General features: G+C 45.5%; 3 protein-coding genes across 5 annotated transcripts in view; 1 reads left to right on the top strand and 2 right to left on the bottom strand.

The window, feature by feature from the left end:
• Positions 1–37: 37 nt before the first annotated feature.
• On the top strand, positions 38–6,579 carry eif4e2 (eukaryotic translation initiation factor 4E family member 2). Of its 2 annotated transcripts, none has more exons than XR_003977651.1 (8): positions 38–213; positions 955–1,066; positions 1,159–1,293; positions 1,681–1,785; positions 2,158–2,310; positions 2,747–2,887; positions 4,671–4,757; positions 5,252–6,579. XR_003977651.1 is itself a non-coding variant. In XM_030363713.1 (8 exons), the coding sequence occupies exons 1-7, from the start codon at positions 194–196 to the stop codon at positions 4,717–4,719; spliced, it is 711 nt and encodes a 236-aa protein (XP_030219573.1). In that variant the 5' UTR covers positions 39–193; the 3' UTR covers positions 4,720–4,757; positions 5,252–6,579. The 2 variants fall into 2 exon arrangements, 1 of the variants encoding a protein (XP_030219573.1); XM_030363713.1 differs by having other exon boundaries at positions 39–213; positions 2,747–2,883.
• LOC115548844 (phospholipid scramblase 3) lies at positions 5,516–9,737 on the bottom strand. 2 transcript variants are annotated; one of them, XR_003977650.1, is made up of 7 exons: positions 9,626–9,737; positions 8,849–9,183; positions 8,629–8,706; positions 8,281–8,473; positions 7,068–7,476; positions 6,881–6,939; positions 5,516–6,757 (listed from the first exon to the last, which is right to left on the bottom strand). XR_003977650.1 is itself a non-coding variant. In XM_030363712.1 (7 exons), exons 1-7 carry the CDS (start codon positions 9,216–9,218, stop codon positions 6,731–6,733), a joined length of 939 nt encoding a protein of 312 aa, XP_030219572.1. In that variant the 5' UTR covers positions 9,219–9,316; the 3' UTR covers positions 5,516–6,730. The 2 variants fall into 2 exon arrangements, 1 of the variants encoding a protein (XP_030219572.1); XM_030363712.1 differs by lacking the exon at positions 9,626–9,737 and having other exon boundaries at positions 7,068–7,167; positions 7,365–7,476; positions 8,849–9,316.
• Positions 9,738–10,198: 461 nt separating this feature from the next.
• chrng (cholinergic receptor, nicotinic, gamma) overlaps positions 10,199–13,842 on the bottom strand; it is a 5,997-nt gene continuing 2,353 nt past the window's right edge. Inside the window, exons 5-12 of the mRNA XM_030362727.1 lie at positions 13,309–13,464; positions 12,873–12,970; positions 12,575–12,775; positions 12,369–12,483; positions 12,104–12,218; positions 11,714–11,972; positions 11,243–11,376; positions 10,199–10,892 (exon numbers count right to left, since the gene is read on the bottom strand). Coding sequence (XP_030218587.1) covers positions 10,686–10,892; positions 11,243–11,376; positions 11,714–11,972; positions 12,104–12,218; positions 12,369–12,483; positions 12,575–12,775; positions 12,873–12,970; positions 13,309–13,464 — 1,285 coding nt within the window. The 3' untranslated portion in view covers positions 10,199–10,685. The remainder of the gene's footprint in view (positions 10,893–11,242; positions 11,377–11,713; positions 11,973–12,103; positions 12,219–12,368; positions 12,484–12,574; positions 12,776–12,872; positions 12,971–13,308; positions 13,465–13,842) is intronic.

Below are 13,842 nucleotides of genomic sequence, written 5' to 3'. Positions count from 1 at the left end.
TTTATCTGTTTCTACGTATCTTACAAAAACGGATGTTCAAAACTTTGTGAAACTCCCTAGCTGTCATGATCAGCATGACAAAAGCGGACCCAAGCCGTTGCGTGCGCGTCCACACGTTTATTGTGCGCGCCGCCGTTCCTGCGGAATTCAGGAGGTTGTGGACGGACACCCAAAGGCTCCACTCCACAGAATAATGAACAATAAATTTGACGCGTAAGTAATCGAAGTTTTGTGTCCAATATTAGACTGAGAATGTGTGCACAGTCGCGAGAGCAAATGTGCCAGGCAGCGTACTTCCATGTTTATGTGTTGCGTTTATAAAGAGGTGTGTCGGTTTTAAAAGTCTTGCATGGGCAAGGCGCTTAACATACGAGTGCATGTTCAACCGTAAAATCAATACATTTCTCGTAAATGTAAATAATGAAGAGTGCAAAATAGCTAATGCATATGCATTCTACCAGCGGGGTTCTTTATCTTAAGATAGGCGAATACGTCCAGGCCCCGTGGGCCGCTTCTGCATCCTCGGCTTGTCGTTGTTGGGAAGGGGGAACAGATGGAAGCGTGGTCGGCTAAAAACAAGATCCCAGCCGCTATGAAACGCGAACAAGGGCAGCTCCGTAGGTGCCATATATCACCAGCCTGAGAGTATCGCAATCGCTGTTAAGGGTCTTGTTGTCTGTCTGACTGTCCCAACAGCCTGGGAGTATTTAAGTGCACTTAAGCGTTGCCGGGTAAAACTGGGTAAATAGTGAATTACATGGAAGGTGTACTAGGCTTTAACTTGCTGCCCTGCGTTATTAACAGCTCACCATTTGACATGTTTGTGTTTTTCTTATTATTGACGCAAGCAGTGCTAAAAGGTGTAATGAGAATTTTAATGTACTTATTGATTTGCCCCTGCTTTCGGTGTTTCATTTACTATCACAATCATTTGTCATTGTTATTCAACTGCAGTCTTAAAGATGACGATAGTGGAGACCACGACCAGGACCAAGGCTCACCGAAAAACTGTGAGAAGGAAAAAAATGAAGACGAAGACAAGGAACAGAACAATGCCAAGAAAAAAGTGAGTGAAAGAGTCCGACAGCAACACTGGCCCATAAGCAGTGTCCGGCTCTGGCCTTCCTATATCTTCAGTGTCCCCCTCTGTTGTCTTAGATGGTGGTACCAGGGCCCGGAGAGCATCCCCTTCAGTACAACTACACCTTCTGGTATTCAAGACGTACCCCAGGGAGACCTGCCAGCACCCAGAGCTACGAGCAGAACATCAAACAGATCGGCGGTTTTGCCTCGGTCTGTCTGCCCCTCAAGGCTTCTGGCTAGCATCTCATACATACACTATATGCAGTTTAAAAAAGATTGAGCTGAGAGGCATTTTCTCCCCGAGGTTGTTAAGAATAAACTATATGCCAGCTGTACATAGACAAAGTACAATATCATGACAACGTTGACTTAATTGTATTCATGATTTGCCCTATTTTGGGCTTCTCAATGTGTTCATTTACTATTTACTTGGTTTTGGTTGTTTGACTCCCATAAAATTGTTCTTAATAATTGAATATCAATCAAACATGAACATGTTATAAAAGTGCTATTAAAAGGTGCTATTTAAATATCTAAAAGTTGTTGCTATGGTCCACCCTCCTGTCTGAAGCCCTGCCTCCTGTGTTGATGCCCCAGGTGGAGCAGTTCTGGAGGTTCTACAGCCACATGATCCGCCCAGGAGACCTCACAGGACACAGTGACTTCCACCTGTTCAAGGAGGGCATCAAGCCCATGTGGGAGGTGGGTACTGACCTGTTCGTAGCGAGCTAACCACGCTATGCGAACAATGCTAATGCATTCACATGTAAATATATTGCTTATATAGCAGATGTTACTTTATTAATGGACGTCAGCCAGCTGCAGTCTAGCTTGTACTAGCTGAACTGCGTTGGTCCGTTGAGTGTGTTGAACGGTCACAGACTTCTGAGGGGTCAATTAACGTATCCCAGCGTCCACATCATATATATTGGGAAATAGTCCCAAGTCAACTGTGTGTGTGTGTGTGTGTGTGTGTGTGTGTGTGTGTGTGTGTGTGTGTGTGTGTGTGTGTGTGTGTGTGTGTGTGTGTGTGTGTGTGTGTGTGTGTGTGTGTGTGTGTGTGTGTGTGTGTAGGACGATGCCAACAAGATGGGAGGGAAGTGGATCATCCGGCTGAGGAAGGGGCTGGCATCGCGCTGCTGGGAGAACCTGATCCTGGCCATGCTGGGGGAGCAGTTCATGGTGGGGGAGGAGATCTGTGGGGCTGTTGTTTCCGTGCGCTTCCAGGTACACAACACACGCGCACACACTGAGACACACGCATGTATTGTGGTGGGTGGCGCAACGGATCTGTGCAATCTGCATTGGAATGGGTTTTGATTTATCTATAAAGGAAAAACCTCACCCTTCAATGACCACAAATATAAGTAGGTCTATGCGAAATAATATATGCAATTATCTACAAATATTAAAGAATTTTTTAAAGATGTAAAAGGTATTACACAAAATCCTCCTAAATGTTTATCGATAAAACGTATATCATCTATCTAATTAAGGCTTGGCTATCAAATCATGTTGCCAAATACAGTTTAGATGCAGCCAACGCAGCGTCAGGAGAGAATGTCCATAAGGTCACGGCTGCAGGCGTCTGTTCAGGTTGTGGAAGGGGGACAGAGTTGTGGTTGCGCTCAGGGTGTCACAGTCTGGTGTGTTCCCCCTCCAGGAGGACATCATCTCCATCTGGAACAAGACGGCCAGCGACCAGGCCACCTCGGGCCGCATCCGAGACACCCTGCGCAGGGTGCTCAACCTGCCCCCCAACACCATCATGGAGTACAAGACGCACACAGACAGCATCAAGTATGTATGTCTCCCCCTTTAATTACTACTACCTTGATCTAGATCGGCATTGATGTATTTGATGAGTCACTTTACTTTTTCTTTTTTCATATGATTTGTCTTTATGTTGGACACTATCTGGGGGCAGGGGAGGGTAGTGGCTAGGTTGAGTTCACTCCAACTTGAAAGGTTCTGGGTTTGATTCCCCTCGTGTCCACAGCTTCACCATGCTTGAGCAAGAGGCCCTTAGCCCTACCCGCTCCTTAATGGCATAACAAAATGAACTGCATGTCGCTTCACTATCTATGCAGAAGTGGAAACTATATACTAGTGACTAATATACTAATTGGTAAGCAGGGTTCAGAATGGGCTTTGGGGGGTGACTACGCATGACAGTAATTATGATAAATTGATATAGAAAACAATCTATTGTTCTTGGGTTATTGAAACCCAAACAAACAAAACTGGTAAACAATAAAAATCTTATTACAACAATTGAAGGACATGAGCCCCAAATTGCTTAACACTTGATTTATCTGTCTATTTATAAAAGCCATTATTCATTAATTTCTGATGGCTCCTAGTGGGCGCGTGGGCGTGTTTAAAAATCCTTTTTAAGCTTTTTCATAAGACCATTTTAAAAGCACAGATATAAAAATAACCCTTCACTATGGCAGAAATAAAAGCTGTCCAAGCGCTCCCCGGCCCCTCCTCCCTCCCTCTCGTCCTCCTCCTGCCCGTCCTTCACATCGTGTCTGTCCATCATAATGTCTCATTTATCCTTCCTTGCCGTGGCGCTGGTTTCCCCTGAAAGGAGAAGTGGTCTGAGACCCTGTCTGCGTCTCAGACCAAACATTGCGCTTTGAGTCTTGTCTAAAACCACTGATTGTATTCTGCTTACACACACTATTATATCAAATTAATCATTACATTAAACAAATGTTTTCTGTCCATAAACTAAACCGGGTATTTAGTTAAAACAGGTATTGGTTAAATCCACCAGACACACAGATTATTAAATTGAGTTGGACCATTTCTGACTGTATTTTGCCTAGTGTGAGCATGAAGTGTGAGCATTAATCTCCGATTGAAAGACAAACACATTGATGGCAGAAGACAATCATTCTTGATTATGGTTTCATTGCATGAGCAGTTGCATAATAATTATCATTATGTAGATTCTACATGTACATTTCTATTTAGCAATGACACTATAACATTATCCATCCAGTCTACCTTGTTATGTCCTTTGGTGAAAATAACTAAACTAGTGGCGTGATCCACACACAAACAGTAATCTGGGTTTTGCTCATCTGCGTCACAAGGGAGTACAGGCACAGTACTCAGAACTCAGGATGGTTAGTTTGCATTAACAGCAACGTTTTGTTTGCATCTGCTTTATTTGTTGGTAGGTTTTATATTTTGAAGATTTGATTGAGTTTGTCTGTGTCGCAATTATTTTGTGAGACGCATGGTCCAAAAAACTAATTCTAGTCGCTTTTTAAGAAAGGGTAAGTATGCTAGGTCATACTTTAGGTTTTGAGATATTTTGCACCGGTTTTCTTTTAGCAGGTCTACAATGTACATCCACTGGCAAAAGGCGTTAGGGTTTACACCCAAAATCCATTAATTCAGAGATGATGGTATTTATGTCTTTTCAATTAACCCCCTACGGTGGACAGATTGGTCTTTGGTGGACTGATATAATCATTTCGTTGACTGCCAAAGAATGGTGACTGTAGGAAAGCTGGGTTGGTAGCAGATCTGAGGTCAAGGTTGGGTGTTACTGCCTCCGTTTCTGCTTCCAGAGCCTGGGTAGACTTCCATGGTCTGGTGACTGCTAGCGGAGGTCGCTGAAGCCACTCCCCCCACCAACCCCACCCCCAGTGCCGACGGTAAGAAGCGTAGTACTCTTTGTTTCCAAACCGAACGGTGCTCTGTTTGATCCCCAATGTCTGAAGTCCACCTAGAGACATCCGCACGCCTCCCTGCCCCCCAATGTTTTCACGGTCCCTTTTAGCCCTGGATAAAGCTTCTGCAATATAACTATATAGTTATTTTTCAATCCGTTTAAGGATAATTGGACGTTGACAAACCGCCTCTTCTGGCCCCCTTCCAGAACAGAGCCGGTATGCTTTGTCTCAGGTGTTCACGCCTGGGGTACCGCTGCTGTGTGTAGCTTGGGTGGTTTTTTTAATAGCTAGGCGTTGACCGACATGAACATTACAACGACTTGATGTCGTATGGAAGGAACGCATTATTTAACTAATTGAATCAATGAATTGTGCAACGAAAACAAACGGACAATGGAATAAGAAAATCAAAACCTCAATGAGGTCGAGGCGTGGCGGTAGCCGTAATGAGTTTGTTTGTTTCCTCTGCTGTGTAGATGTGATTTGGATGCTGGCTTGGGGGAAGGAAAAGTCCAGGGATGGGCACCTCTGCTGCAACAAAGCAGAGTTTTAACATGGAGACGGAGTGACTAAAAGGACAAGTAGCCCAACCTGCTTTGTCTTGCCATGGATCATGAACTATTGGAACTGAACCAAAAAAAAAATGCATTTGAGAGAACATGGATCTGAGCTGTCCGTTCGAGAGAGAAATACTTTCTTAGTTTCAGCCGTGTGTGTGTGTGTGTGTGTGTGTGTGTGTGTGTGTGTGTGTGTGTGTGTGTGTGTGTGTGTGTGTGTGTGTGTGTGTGTGTGTGTGTGTGTGTGTGTGTGTGTGTGTGTGTCTTTTTATTTAAAGAAATGCGTAGTGCAACTGCCCTTGCTCACCACTAGAGGGAGCCTGTGGGACACGTTTGTTGAGCTGGCCAACAAAAGAAGAGTACTTGACTAGGGTTTCTATGTATACAACATAAGCTGATCAGTGATGTAAAACCGATACAGTTTTATTGTGTAAAACAATCACACGTGCCCTTTGTCAAAATTTAAGTAAATTACAGAGACAGTTTTATTAGCAATCTGAGACGAACCAGATCGCAGGTGTTATTTTATTATAGTACTTTATTTTAACTATGAAACATCTGGTTATTTGAACTAGAAATATTATTTGTCTACAAAAATATATTTGTAAAAACGAAAAAACAACTGACCACTGTAGAGATTCGCCCTTTTGGAATCAGAAACTAAGTTTCTTCTCCTTGTCCGTCTTAACCCCTGGACGATGACTCCTAAAGGATAAAAAAAAGATAAACGAGTCTGGCAGAGAGTCTGGAAGGTTCTGTGTCGTAGGCGTCTATGGAAGGGACTGTCAAAGCTGCCTATATCACTGTGCCTGACCTGGGGCCTGCGCCCGCTGACCAGGTTCTCATAACCTCCTACCTTCTGTGTGGCTAAAGGGTCCTTGGAGCCGGGGCCCCCGCTGTGCCGTCCTTTCACACGCACGGGATGGATGAACAGGGGCCCTGGCGGTGGACTGATCCCACCAGACCCCTCCCATGGTTGTCCTTTTGTACTGAGGATTTGAAACTAGGAGCAGGGGCTTGGGACTCCTCCACCCCCGTTACAGTTTTTCCACCAATCCATCTGAATCTTTAATTTGTTTTTACAGAATTTCAGAGTTTGTTTTGTGCGTTAAACTGTAATGCTGCCTAGGATTGGATACGTGGTGCTCGGATCAGGTGTGTGTCAAAAACAAAAGAGGAAACGTATTGTCTGATGTACACCTGATGGATTATAGCAATAAATGTCAAATATGCATCTGCTGCTATAACCTCTCGGCTATTGTGATTCTTTCTCCTAACGGGTTTTTTTTCAAGTAAGTGGTTGCAGTGAAGACTCTGTTCGGCTGACGTCTTGGCTCCTTCAGCACCAACAGTCAGATGTCGCTTTAGTGGTGAAGCAATAGATAGCCGAATCTCTGATCAACTCATCTCGAAGAACATGTAATTCTGAAAATGTGGGAGCACTCAGTCAATGTGCACTATCAACAAATCTGTATACAAGTAGTTATATTGCAGCACATTGAAGACAGTAATTGATTTCTAGTGATTTCATAATTTTGCAGAGCTTACCAATAAGAAGGTAGCGGCTAGCAGAAGCAACTTGGTAGACGAGTCCATATTCTGCAGCACTGTGGGGTGGAAATCAATCTAATGTGAGGGGCTTTTGGAAATGCAATGTCGACAAGTAAGAGCTCTGACATAAAAGCAGCCTGGGGGGGGGAATCAATGTTATGCTCGCTTCGGATTTGGAACTCACTCTCCAGCCCAAAGTACTCGTGGTCCATGTTAAACTCATTGTTGAAGCCCGGCCATCTCTTCCATATTGTGCCAATTCTCTCCCCCATCAATGAGACTGCCTAGGGTTTGATTTGAGGTAATGGTGCAACATGAATCGGTTAGGAAGATTGCTCTCATGGATGGATCAAATATTGCTGTAGAGTCAGTCAATTTAGACAATTAATTTTTCAGAAATGGATATAATCATACTAGGATGGATAGAAGCATCCACTAAATATACAATTGTAATTGATGAGATTAGTGGTAAAGGCCTTGCCTGGAACTGCTGGGTGGCAGCGCAGCGTGAGGGCCAACAGGGGCCTAGGATCCTGGTGGTAGGAGTTCCCTCTGAGTCGCACACCTCCAGCAGAGGAGTGAACATACTCCACCTGACACACAACCCAGCAAACCCATTAATTAACACCACACACCCTTCCTTCCGGCACTAAACCACCTGAAACACAATGACAGCTGTTGTACACCCGTTGACACTCCATTATGTTGTTGGCTGATCCCCTGAAGTGCTTCAACAGGAATAAAACCCTATGTTTACTTGGCGTTAGTAAAGGGTCGTCCGGGAACATGCTTCATTCACAACGGACCGGGGGGGATATATAATCCCTCCAGTTGGATCTGGGGTGAGGGATTCGTCTTCCAGCCAGGGCAGAGTAACTAGACCCTGGGTTATTTTTGTATCAGTACGGGAAACAACACTTGTACGATAAGTGGACTCAAATATGTTAACAGCCTCCTTGAGGTATCATTATACAAAATAAAGTGCACAACCAACTCTCCATCCCTCTTTCCCTTGCTGGTCAACAGAAGGCGTCTGTGTTTGGCTCCATAAAGACAGCTGTTTAGTGAGTAACCCTAGTTTAGAGACTGCATTCTGGCCAGCTGGAATAGGAAAAACCTCTCCCTCCCTTGCTGCTATTTACAGTACGGGGCCTTGCTTACCACGGTGGTGGGCTGCCTGGGTAACCATGGAGACCGTGTGAAGGCTTCGTCGAGTATCCCAAATTGAATGGAAAAATATCAGTGCTGTGTCTGAGAGCAGATGATCTGAAGGTTGCCGGAGCGGAGTTCATTTCATACTTGTTGTGGCGAACAGTATCTGGGTGGTGTCATATACGTGTTAGCAGCCTGGCCTTGGAGCTACCAACATTCATCTTGTTGGATTGTTGGTCCCCTACCTCTGTCGTACGGTGCCAAGGAGGAGGTCCTGATGGGAGTAGGCCCTCATTTCCATAAGGCAGCAGCCTAGGCAGCAGGCATCCACCCTGAGGGGCCTTTCAAAATAAAAGAGCCGTTGGCCCTGGCGGTCGAAACCTTGCAGGGAGCAGGAACGAGCTGGGCCACAACACTGAAGGCACATACAAGAACTCTCTGTTGGAAAAAGTTCAGAAGATCAGAAAAGGTTATAGCAGAGGAGGGATATAGCTGATAGAGTAATGGATACATTCACAAATAAGTGTAGGTTTTAGGTGTACAAATAGGTGTGTTATTTTTTTATAAACTTTAGGTAAAAAGTTCTGAACCACCTTCTACAGTCACAAACAGTTGCTCGCTGCTTCCCCCGGTGGAAATGCTGTAGATCCTTCTGGGAACACATTGTGGACCTGCAGACGTGCGTGTGTATGTGTGGACATTAGCTAGAGGGACATGTTATGTGAAGAGTTGAAGAGTTACAATGAAGAGATCACTTCTTGTACGAATCCATAGCAATGCACACAAAGCACACACATGCAGGCTTTTGCTCACCTTGCAGGTCAGGCCCGGCTGTGACATGCAGTTGGCTTGCTGACTCCAAGGCAGCCATGGGGTCTAGCTGAAGACCATCTTCCTCTTCTTCACTCAGTCTGTTCCTCTGCTGAAGCCCAATGCCGTTCTCCCAGGGTCTCCCAGTAGCCAGCCCTGAAAGGACCCTCTCTGACCCCCCATCAGGGGGCTCTTGGCGGGGCGGGGCTTTAGGCGAGCCTTGAGGATTACGGACGGGCCTGCTCTGACCATTGAGCGTCCTTAAGAATGTCTCAATGTGCTTCTCTCTCTCCAGGCCACCATAGGGGAGGGGCTGTGTAGTCACTGCAGACATCACTCTGAGGTTGACACCCCGGTAGTGGTGGAGGTGCATATTCAATTGGAAAAGTCAAAACAAAAGAATTGTATTCATTATAAGTGACCGGTTGAATTTTACATTGAGTATATATATGTGGTCTGACCCAAATAATTACCAATCCATTTAGATTGGCGCCATCATAGAAAAGTGAAAGAAAAACACAACACAAAAGACCGTAATCTTCACTTCTCATAATGTTCAGCTCTCATTAGTGCTTTCCCAATCTTGATGTTACGAAAATGTTTTCCATTCAATTTCTGATTGCAGCAATTTGTAATGAGGTGACAAAGAGGTGCTAATTCTAAAAGTAAATTTTACAAAATATGTCCCATATTGCACACAATTTGATTTCTAAAACCCTATAATTGATAATTAGTACTACACGTAAAGACATAATAATGAATAATGAGCTGATCCCTTACCCTGTGTGGTCTACAGCTTGCAGTAAAGATACCCTGAATGCTCTGAAGGTGGTCAGGACACAGAGCAGCCTCTGTGTGTCTTTACTACCAGACGGGATCAGCTCAACCCTATCTGGGCTTCAATATGTTTGTGTGTGTGTTCACATAGTAACGTTTGGCTTTGTGTGTGTGTGTGTGTGTGTGTGTGTGTGTGTGTGTGTGTGTGTGTGTGTGTGTGTGTGTGTGTGTGTGTGTGTGTGTGTGTGTGTGTGTGTGTGTGTGGATTCGTATGCGCCTGCGTGTGTTTGTGTGTGTATGTTTGTGTCTGTGTGTACGCACATGTGTGTGGGTTTCTGTGAGTGTGTGTGTGTGTGGGGGTACACCCGGATGTGTCTTTTGTTGGGGCACCGAGGGACCACTCAACCATGTAATTAAAATCCTGGTTCCAGAAGTGGAGGCTAAAGAGTCACTGTGTGTTTTTAGGGGGACTTTGGTGCTGGTAGTCTCCATTCTCCCCCTCAAAGAAAGGATGCTGACATTACATAGAGATATTCAAATATCAGAGCTCATCATAAAGGGACTGGGGGACCGATATAACAATATCATCTTTATTGGTTAAATACAAAACATTAAGAAATCTCTTGTCGAATGTGTCTAGAAGTTGGCAAAAAAAACTGATCAACATGAAGGTGGGGGTGGAGTTACAGACTCCTAGAAGGAAAAGGGGATTGTTGTGTTTTATAAAAGCTAGTTTATTATCAAAGCATTAGTTTAAGTAACACCAAACATCAGATACAACTGATGCTAGTGTGCAGCGGTGAGCTTGTCCATATCATTCCAACTCGTCCAGTGAATCCCTTGGTCAACAAGGAACCGGCTATTTGGCTCACTTAGAGTCAGTCTGAAGAGCCGCTGAACAGACAAAGTACAACTCAGCCAAATGGCATTACCATCATCTGTGTATCTCTGTCGTTCTCTCATCTCTCTGCGTAGGCGTCAGAAAGGGAAATCATCCAAGCAGATTTGTCACTGCTGATGAATGGGTGAAGCCCTCCAGGGAGTGTAGGACAGCCTCCGTGGATCAGCCCTCTGCTCCCGTCCCGACCCCGGTCATGTTGCCCAGCGGGGGCAGGAACCTCCTGGGATCCCCGGGGAAGGGCATGGAGGGGGGCTGGTTGAAATGCCCCATGAGAAAAATCCCAACGGTTCCGATAGAGAATATCAGCGCCATGACGATGAAACACACCCTGTCAATCACCCTGGCGAGCAGGAACCACTCTTCATTCTCCTGAACGAGGAACAAATCAATGAGTCATTAGCAACCAATGTAGCCCCCAATGTAGCCCCCAGTATACCAACTACAGTCTCTGTCTCTCCCAAAGGATATCCAATATCTATCAATCATTGCATTTACATTTCTAGTAAATGCAAATGCATTTACTAAATGACAAACAAAATGTACCAGTAGTAGGTACATTTTCCATATCTTCTTTTGTACATTTTCTGTGCTTTTCTATTTAATTCCTTTTACTGTGTCCTGGACTTTCTGTTGTGAATGACAGCCCAATGTCCTATCTGGGATTGATCGTGCACTTCCCATGTTATCTCAGGAAACGTGCTATAAACTGTGGCACTCACATTCTGGAAGCGATTCTGCCCCTGAGCGGTCTCTGCAATGTGTTTGCAGGAGGCCACACACTGCTTCAGCTCGGGAGATATCGTAGCCAGGCTGTTCTCAAGCTTCTCTGCATTGACATCTTCCAGATCGCCATCTGGATACAAGGACGAGGCGGCAGGGTTAGAGACACGTCAGGGAAAACATCAACGTTTGAAATCCATGGCTGACACTGTATCCCCTTTTACATTAAGTCATATAGCACAAAGAGAAAAATATAAATTGGAGCACAGAATAAAAATTAAAGTTCAAGTGTACGAATTGGCTTAGCTATAAGAATTAGCAAACAATCTTTTCGATTTCATTCGAGGTACTTCACAATATCCAGAGACGCAATTTTGAATGTTTAACAAAGTGCACGCTGAATTAAACAGATTCAGAACAGAGCGAGTCCTTGTCAATTGTGTCACTTCGGACCAATAACAAACACTCACACAGCTTCTCAAAGACCGTCCTTATGAGGCCCTGCCTCTCCCGGAGCCTGGAGAACATCAGCTCTGTGCGGGCGGTCTTCAGGACGTACTCCTCCGCCTTCACCATCAGCCCCATGGAGCTGCGGCGGCGCTGGTGGACCCCCATCCCCGCCGGATGGGGGTCCTTACCCCCCGCCCAGTCGCCGACCGCATCCCCCCCGTCAGGCGTCCAGGGCTTCATCTGCATCCTCAGCAGACGCGGCAGGATGTTGAGGAAGATCTGTCGAGGGGGGGGGGGGGCACACCGGGGGGTCTTGGGGTCAAAGGGTGAGACAGTGCGGATCGATACATCGCTGCTTTATTTGAGTGGTGCGAAGGAGTTTGTGGTTTGAGCCGGCAGGGTAATCTCACCCTCCGCACTCTGTCGCTCATCTTATGGGTGTTGGGGGTTCTCAGGGACACGTTGAGGACTACCACGCAGTTCATCACAACCATGGTGGTGAAGGATATCACAAACATGAGGTACCTGCCAACAACAGCCAAACAACACCCAACTACAACGTCACTGCAGGACATGGACCACCTACTGTATCCATTCAAAGTGTAGCAGGTGGTCATATCAACAAAGTAAACTGACATTTCTTCACAAAAAAACTAATTTGAAGCTTGAGCTTACTTTCCAATCAGGGGTACGGCCTTGGAGGTCTCTGGAACCTTCTTGGCGATGAGGAAGAGAAACACAGTCTGTCCCAGCAGTGTGGTGATGGACATTGTACATTTTTGGCCACCGGCTGCCCGAGACGGACAAGAGGACAGATTAATGAGACGCGGTGAAGCCTAGGTACAGGAGGGATGGATGGAAAGACAAGGGACAGAAGTCACCTTTAGCAGGCAGGAAGAAGACCAGCAGGCCGAGGGAGGAGAAGAGCACGCAGGGAGCGATGATGTTGATGATGTAGAACAGGGGCTTCCTCTGGATGATGAGGAAGAAGACCACCTCCTGGTACTGCAGGTCGTCCTTTGTGTACAGCGGGTTGATCAGCTTCTTGGCTGGTCTGTGTTTGATCGCCCACTCTCCGTTCTCTGTCAACACATTGTTAACCCTTAGCGTTGCAATGGCTTGTGATAGGTGGCTTAAGAAAAATACATCTCAATTATGATATATTGATTGCTGTTGTACCTGTAAAGGCCTCTGGGTCAATATCCACCCATTCTAACGTGTGGTTGTCTTCCTCTTTGAGATAAAGTTCTACTTCATTGGCACTGTATGTCTCGGAGCTGAGAGAAGGAAGAAGGTGGCCATTTTAGCCACAATCTGATGTGTGCGATCATCTAAGGTAAAAAACACCAGCTAATGCCACAATCAAGATGCCTTTTTCTTTCACAAGAAAGCCTAATAACCACCAGGAATGTGTGTGTGTTTTTGATTACAGATTATTAGCTTTTCAACACATTTGTATACCTTTCTACATTGTAAAGAATAGATTAGGCTAGCATTTGGGGAGTTTTATATGCATGTTAAAGAACAGAGCTTGTGAATTAGATTTTTTTTGCTTAAAGAGATAATGCGATTGTCTTTTTACGGAACGAGCACCCGCGGACAGGCCCCCGCCTACCGGAAGACCATGGAGCAGTTCTGCCAGTCGAAGGGGAAGTAGTTGACCACGATGGGGCAGGCACTGCGGTAGATGGCCGGAGGTAACCAGTACACGCAGCCGTTGGGGGAAACCAACGCGTTGCAGTAAAGTGCAACCTCAAACTGTCCATCCACACTGCACATGGGGAAAGAAACACAGTAGAGTAAAGCAAATGGTTTAGTTGTGTCTGTGATAACGGTGATAACAACTCAACCAACAATCTCAACAGCTCTGGATGGATGCAGCCTGGGTCAGAGAACCAGCTTGAAGAAGTTTTCAGCTACATTTAGAACTACAAGCTAATGTGCGTGACTGCAAACACGCCCGCGGACACACAGTTGGTAACACACATTTATCCACAACACCAATACAGTGAGAGTAATGTAAACATTCTAAGCAGAGCTGACCCCAGTGGGGAATAACCCCCCTCACCCCTGGCCGTAACATAACTCTACCGATCAAGCAACACTGGGCCTCACAAGGAGCCATGTTCTCTGTGACCATGGTTAACAA

This window comes from Gadus morhua, chromosome 8 (genome assembly GCF_902167405.1).
Source record: "Gadus morhua chromosome 8, gadMor3.0, whole genome shotgun sequence".
NCBI lineage: Eukaryota > Metazoa > Chordata > Actinopteri > Gadiformes > Gadidae > Gadus > Gadus morhua.
Note: the sequence above shows the minus strand (reverse complement) of the source record. Positions and strands in the feature narration are given on the sequence as shown.

Bases quoted from the DNA above. Each gene is read 5' to 3' on its own strand.
- eif4e2 (XM_030363713.1), top strand. From the start codon at position 194: ATGAACAATAAATTTGACGC. The intron at 1,786-2,157 runs GTGGGTACTGAC...GTGTGTGTGTAG, and splicing joins GCATCAAGCCCATGTGGGAG to GACGATGCCAACAAGATGGG. The intron at 2,311-2,746 runs GTACACAACACA...TTCCCCCTCCAG, and splicing joins TTGTTTCCGTGCGCTTCCAG to GAGGACATCATCTCCATCTG.
- LOC115548844 (XM_030363712.1), bottom strand. From the start codon at position 9,218: ATGCACCTCCACCACTACCGGGGTGTCAACCTCAGAGTGATGTCTGCA. The intron at 8,474-8,628 runs GTGGTTCAGAAC...TTTTTCCAACAG, and splicing joins ACTGTTTGTGACTGTAGAAG to AGAGTTCTTGTATGTGCCTT. The intron at 7,168-7,364 runs GCAAGGCCTTTA...ATCAAACCCTAG, and splicing joins CTGCCACCCAGCAGTTCCAG to GCAGTCTCATTGATGGGGGA.